Raw genomic sequence first — 7,165 nt, 5'->3', positions numbered from 1 at the left:
AGGGTAAGACTGGATTTTAACGTTTACTTGGTGAGCTTCTCTGGCCCATAGCACCCATCCGGGCCGAGCGCCAAAGAGGTGCTCAGTCTCCAAGCTGATAGCTTTGATTCAAATTTCCTTGGACAGATCCACCGCCGAGAGTGTGATGGCCTTATCACAGCAGCAGGATGGTGGAAAACCCAAGCCTCCTGGTTCGTCACCCCCAGACATGATCTCCAGTGGGAAGGGCATTCCTGGGGGCCTGGCCTGGCAGTCCGGCACCAAGTGGTGCTGGCCCAGGTCCTGGTACTGCCCACGAAGGCCCACAGACCTTCCCACTGGAATCAAAATCCACCCTGAAGGAGTGGGAAACACGGTCTTGCTTTAGGGGAGCCAGTCAGATGAGAGCCACAATTCAGCAGGCACATCCCAAGTAGGGTTCCTGCTGTGTTACAAGTCCAGTGTGGGATCATCTCTAGACCATTCCAAGGCCCCTACCAAGGACCCCTGCTCCGGGGATTGCCGTCTCCAGAGAGCGAGCCTCACCCCGATAAGAAAGACCTCCCTCCAGTAATGGGAGAAGACCGGAGCTCACAACTGCCGTAAGAGACAGTCTTCAGTGCCGCTCCCTCCACGGGTGGCTGGCAAAGCCCCCCACGACCCCCCTGAAGGAGTCATCTTTTCATGAAAACCACACCAAGTGGTTGCAGGGATGAGAAAATGACCCCCCCAATCCCAAGAGCCCGTTGCACAAATGTGATTCAGAAAACACACTCCCGCTAACACGTGCACATATCTATATATCACAGATGACAAAATTCATCTTCTTTTTGAAATGACCTGGTCCTTGGAGATCCGCTCAGGGCAATGCCATTGCAAAATACTGTAATTTCACATCTGTTGCTGTAGAAACAAAGCCAGGTACCAAAGAACTAACTCGAGAGCCCTCAAGTCACTAGAAATGGGTTTGCCTTAGCCAGGCCCATTGGTGGGATTGGAACCAGCATCCCTACCTCCGGCTGGCCCCAGAGAGCCTAGAAAAGCTGACGTTTTGCTTCCAGTCCTTCCAGAATAAAAGGCATAATAAATAATGCATTGCCGGGGAGTTGGCAGCTCCGTGGATGTAGCCTTCACCATGCTCCCAGAATTCTCGGATAGAACCTTGCTCGATGGTCCAAAGGCTCGGCGGGCACCTCCCGAAATCACCCCAGGTCACGCTGAAGCATGTAGTGAGGGGGAAGGTAGCACAGAAAGGAAGGTTCTCTTTTGCAAGAACCCCAGATCCAGTTCACTGTTTGCCGGCTGGGTTCCCCTTCCCAGTGAGCATGGAATCATGCATTCTGTCTTTGGTTTCGTGCCTCGGAGGCTTATGCCTTTGGAAGAGTGGCACCAAGGTGTGAGAGAGCAATGGCCCAGGGTCCGGAGAAGGGACACCCATAGGGGCTCTCTCCTGGAGACACCCAGGAGCCCAGGGCCCTCTCCTCAACTTTGGGAAGAGAGGCCTTCGAGGCCTCAGCACCCAGGGCTGTGGTCCAGCCGCCCAAGCATGTCCTGGAGGGCCGCCTGGAGCCTGCTCAGGGCCACCACCTCCGTGGAGTAGAGTGAGGCTTCTAGGACACCACCCAGGCTCTCAAAGCTCTCCAGGCCCCTGGCCCGGGGCAAGGGGCAGCTCTTGGAGGAGGCCAGCAGGCGGAGAAGGTCTCGGAGGTTCTCTAGGTCATTAGATATTTGGATCACATTTCTGGAATGCAGACTGGTGAGGATCTGTTGGTAGATGGCCAATGTCTGGTCCATCCTGGACAGACTCAGGACCGGGTGGAGCCCAGGAATGAAGTCTAGACCAGCGACCCTCTGTTTGGAGGAGACAGCCTGCCAGGAGAGAGGAAAAGGGAGAGCAGGATCTCAGAGAAGTCGGTGCTGCAAGGACTCTGCCTCTCCCATGGGTGTGGAGGTCTGCTCTGTTGCTTGCCTCCTCTCCCCCTTCCTCACCGCCCTGACCCAGGCCCTTGTTGCTTGGGCCCTGGGGGGCTGCCAAGCTTGCAAGTTGGTCTCTTGGACTTCTGTCTTCCTGTCCTTCCCAAATTCCCTCCTCTAAATGGTTTTTGCTGGAGAACCGGCCATGAGGCCCAATTCCTAGTTATTTTTTTAAAAGATTTTTTTATTCATTTATTTATCTCAGAGAGAGAGACAGGGAGAGAGGGAACACAAGCCGGGAGAGTGGGAGAGGGAGAAGCAGACTTCCCGCTGGGCAGGGAGCCCAATGCGGTGCTCGATCCCAGGATCATGACCCGAGCCAGAAGCAGACGCCCAACAACTGAGCCTCCCAGGTGGCCTGGATTCCTACTTAGTTAAGTCTCTTCCCCAGGTGCCGATGTCCTCCTGAAGCGTCCCTCCCCCAGCCATCCTCACCCCCTTCTACTCCCAGAGGACTCCTCCCTCCCTGTCAGGTTCTCCAAGGCCTCCCACCCCCACAGGGATTAAGGCGGGGATGCCCCCCCCCAAAGTGCCCCACCTCCCTCCTCTGCTTCAGTAGCACATTGGTTACCAGGAGGGTTTCCCCTCTTCCCCACTGCCTGCGGCCCTCACTCTCCGCACCACCCAAGCTGGAACATTCTGGATCTACCACGCGTGGCCTCATGAAAGCCAGGAGACTCCTGGGTTTCTCTCTATAAAATGCCCAAGGCTCTATCTAGTTTTGAGCTGTCCCTCCTTCGGCCACCTAACTCCTCCCTGGCTACCCAAGGCCACTGTCAGACATGCATAGCGAGCAGAAGATGTGGAAGTTTCTAGATGGTTCCATGCTGGGGGAGCAAGCGGGCTTTTAAGACTAGGGGCTACCAAAAACCACTGCTTAAAAACCCTTAATGAGAGCGTGCTCTGTTCTGGTTCTGTCAGGGGCGGGGAGGCGGGGATCACGTGCTTTATCTAACTGAATCTCGTAACAACCTTGCAAAGTCCCTGATGATAGTCCCACTATCTAGCTCCGGAAACCCAGGCTTCAAGACGCTGAGGAACTAGCTTAAGATTTTACAGATAGAGAACAGAAGTGTGAAGATTCCCATTCGGTCTTCCTAATTCCAAACACAGTCCTCGTCTGAGAAATGGCTGAAGGTCTAGGCCTGTGGACCCCAGGGCTCGCAGTAACAGGGAGAAGTTTCCTAGGGCCAGAATTCAGCTAGCAAGCCTGCCCAATGTAGGGCAACTGGGTCACTCAGTTGATGAAGTGTCTGCCTTCGGCTCAGGTCAGGATTCCAGAGCCCTTTGATCAAGCCCGGCATCGGTCTCCCTGCCCAGTGGGGAGCCTGTTTCTCTCTCTGCCCTTCTGCCTCCACTCGTGCTCTCTCTCTAGCTCTGCTCTCTCTCTCAAATAAATAAATAACATCCTTAAAAAAAAAAAAAAAAAAAGAATGCCCAATGATGAGCACATTCTAGCACATTATGAGGCCCAGAGGGGATGCAACTGAGATTGGGACTCTCCTGCCAATGGGACACGAGGACCTTTATGGCTCCCTCTGGCACTAGGATTCCCAACAAAGAGGAAGGAGTGGGCGGAGGTAGGAGGTGGAGGGAAGAGGAAGAGGAAAGGCAGCTGTCCTTGAAGTGGGGAGACGTCAAGACCACCATTGTCCCTACATGGGGCTGCACAGGCCTCGGCTAGCATATGAGGTCCTGGTTTCCCCAGGGCCAGTCACCGTTCTGTTTTGTCTTCCCTCCCTACCGTATGTGAAATGTCACTGATCCTGGTGACAATCGTCTTGATGAGGGTTTTGGTGTCATCCTGGACTTTTCGGATGGGCACAGCTTCAACATAGGACAGATAGGGCCAAAGCCACAGGAATCGGCACAGGGGTCCGCAACGCATCTTCCTTCCCAGGATGTGCTTCTCGGGCCTGAAAACGAAGGAACCACACATGGCAAGTCGCTGGTATCTCAGAACACACCCACATGCCCCATTACCAACCACATTATCAGATGTGGATAAAAATGAGACTTGCTTTCTGCCACGGCAATCATCCCCTCAGTGCCAAAGGCAATTCGTTATCTAGAATTACATTAATGAAATGCATTTCCTCGGGGAGGCAAGGCCTGAGCAATTATCTACGAAGTGGTATGAGATGGACCGCGGAACATGAAGCCAGGGCAGGAGCAAATGGGCGATGTGGTGGTGATACGACTTTATCGCACGCCACGAGGAAGAGAACAGGCTTTTAAGGTCTGGTCTGAATCCAACCATTTAATAGTTGCCTGACTCTAAGCATATCACATAACCACTAAAAACTCCACCTGCATCTCCTGCAATATACCTATCTCTAGGCTTTTATGAGGCTCAAATGAGACAATCGTGTGCAAGAGCTTTAAAGGTGTTGTGAAATGTACTCTATTATTATCTTCATTACTAGAGGTGATGGTTCTTGTCCTCTCCGTTACCCTCCCCTGGCGGCCTGCTGATGCCTCTGTGAGGGCATTTGTCACTGGCTTAATTACGTCCTTTCTCTCCCACCAGGAGCCTGAACGCAACCAGCGCTGCTGGAAGGTCTGCTAATGCGTCAGACACAGAGCCAGGCACAAGGATACAATCGTGAACAACAGAGGTTCTCTACCCTCGGGTTGCTTATGCGTTAGTAGGAGAGATAAACAGGTCAGCAGGCCATTCCAATAGAGAGAGAATAAATTCACGAGAAGGATGAGTGCAAGAGATCACAGGAGTACAAACGGGGCTCCCTGCGAGAGGTGTCACCTGAGCTGGGTATTAAAGGCCCAGTAGGGGTTAGTAAGAATGGAAAGTGGTTGGGGCGCCTGGGTGGCTCAGTTGTTAAGCGTCTGCCTTCACCTCGGGTCATGTTCCCAGAGTGCTGGGATCTAGCCCCACATCTGGATGGCTCCCTTCTCAGTGGGAAGCCTGCTTCTCCCACTCCAACTCCCCCTGCTTGTGTTCTCTCTCTTGCTGTGTCTCTCTCTGTCAAATGAATGAATAAAATCTTAAAAAAAAAAAAAAAGAATGGAAAGTGGTTGCCACCAGTGTCCAGAAAACAGCTGGTTTAAAGGCATGGAGACAGGGATGCCTGGGTGGCTCAGTCAGTTAAGCGTCTGCCTTCAGCTCAGGTCACAATCTCAGGGTCCTGGGATCGAGTTTCGTATCAGGCTCCTTGCTCAGCAGGGAGCATGCTTCTCCTTCTGCCTGCTGCTCCCCCTGCCTGTACTCCCTCTCTCTGACAAATAAATAAATAAAATCTTAAAATAAGACAAAATAAAATCAAATAAAAGCATGGAGACAGGAGAGATTACATAACATGTTCATCCAGAATGACTGACACTTTCAAAGTCATGGAACAATGAATTCTCATATTAATGATATGCAGATCCTTGAGTAAGCAGCAAAGTTTTAATGAGATACATAAGACAAAAGGTAATAAAGTTAAAGGTATGCGAGTCTGTGATCCGTACTAAGGTTGTGTGCATGAACCTGAAATGATAATCAAATGTAAGTAAGTGTTAGCAGGAAGGTTCCGGAGAAGGCAAAAAAGTTAATCTCTGCTTTTTATGTTCTGCCTCATCTGGGTCTTGAAAAAATCAGATAATACACTTTCTGTCCACAGGTGGCAATATTAGTATGATTCATATTCTGGCAATATAATAGAAATAAATAATCTGTATCATGCTTGATCAAGGTATGCTTTTTTTTTTTTTTCCCAAAGGTATCCTTTTAATCTGAATTTTATAGAAGGGGGAAAACGAGGGTCAGGAAGATGCGTTAACTTGCTCAAAGTCAAACAGGTGAGTGGCGGAGTCAGGCTGAGGTGCCTTCTCCCCACCCCATAGTTACCCCAGCCTTCGAGGAGAGCCCCAAATTACAAACCACCCCAATGCTCAACCAAGGTACCTCCTGGAACCATGGTCCTTGGAAATAAATACCCAGCTCTAGCAGATAATCTAGGAGACTGAACTCCCATATCAGTTTTGAATATGAAAAATCCCAAGTAATGCAGGAGGGACTACACTTCAAGGGTTTCTGTGCTTGCTTTCTCTCTTAAAAACTCAAAGCTCGGGGCGCCTCGGTGGCTCAGTGGGTTAAAACCTCTGCCTTCGGCTCAGGTCATGATCCCAGGGTCCTGGGATCGAGCTCCGCATCGGGCTCTCTGCTCAGCAGGGAGCCTGCTTCCTCCTCTCTCTCTCTCTGCCTGCCTCTCTGCCTACTTGTGATCTGTCAAATAAATAAATAAATAAAATCTTAAAAAAAAAAAATCAAAGCTCCCTCTATTAACTACTGATTACGTGAGTAAACATTTCCACCAAATGTTTGTGGAATGGAGTTAAATAGCGCTAATCCCCAGTATGGCTCCACAAAAGCCTAGCAAAGGTGGAAAGTACAGTGGTTAGAGCCCAAGGTGTCGGGGAGTCCCTGGGCAAATACTTAACTTCCCTACAGCATCCTTTTCTGTGAGTAAAACGGAACCAATAACAGCACCTGGCTAAAAGGATAAATGAGATGAACCTGTCAAGCCCCCGCATATAGGGCGTGTAGGCGCCCAAGGGTGGGGGTGGGGGGAGAGGTCAGCCGTTCCGGCATTGTGTGATCACTGGGCAAGGCTTGAAACACTGGGGTAACACTGCCTGCAGCCAACCCTGAATCTAGCATTTGGCCCCCTGCCTTCTCCCCCCCCCCGCCCCACCCCCCCGCCGGCCATCTCCACAGGGTGCCTGGCATTTCCGGGCAGCACAAGATTGAACGGTACCCTTTTCTAGGATTCTAGTGTAATGACACCCTCCTTCCCAAGAGAATTTATTACCAGATTAAGTCTGGTCACAGTCGCTGTTGCATAATGGCCACCCTGTAGCACCTGAATGGGAAAACAGTTTTACAAGCCCCTCTATCAGCACTGATAACACGCTTCAGCAAACGCAGAAAATACACGGTAGTTCCTTGAGAGGTGGAATTGAGAGGCTGCTGCTGAATCTGCCCAAGGGAAGGAGGCCAGATGTAGGGGAGTTCTGTAGAGAGCCCACAACAAGTCCATCTGAGGTCAACGTGGGGGAGGGAACGTGCCCCACCAACACGCGCAACCGAACACGTGTGCTCACGTACGTCACACCCAACATAGGCACACACGCAAACACATCAACACCCCAAACCCTTTTAGTAGAGGCTGCTAGTTGTCTCCAAGATCTCTTCTTCCCTTATTCCCAA

At 51.2% G+C, this 7,165-nt stretch overlaps 1 protein-coding gene across 1 annotated transcript; it reads right to left on the bottom strand.

The window, feature by feature from the left end:
- Positions 1-1,491: 1,491 nt before the first annotated feature.
- LEP (leptin) lies at positions 1,492-3,844 on the bottom strand (the record flags this gene model as incomplete). The annotated part of the gene is made up of 2 exons (XM_080818737.1): positions 3,698-3,844; positions 1,492-1,848 (listed from the first exon to the last, which is right to left on the bottom strand). The coding sequence occupies exons 1-2, from the start codon at positions 3,839-3,841 to the stop codon at positions 1,492-1,494; spliced, it is 501 nt and encodes a 166-aa protein (XP_080674863.1). The 5' UTR covers positions 3,842-3,844.
- Positions 3,845-7,165: the final 3,321 nt, after the last annotated feature.

This window comes from Martes martes, assembly GCF_963455335.1.
Source record: "Martes martes genome assembly, chromosome: 11".
In the NCBI taxonomy this organism is placed as follows: domain Eukaryota; kingdom Metazoa; phylum Chordata; class Mammalia; order Carnivora; family Mustelidae; genus Martes; species Martes martes.
Note: the sequence above shows the minus strand (reverse complement) of the source record. Positions and strands in the feature narration are given on the sequence as shown.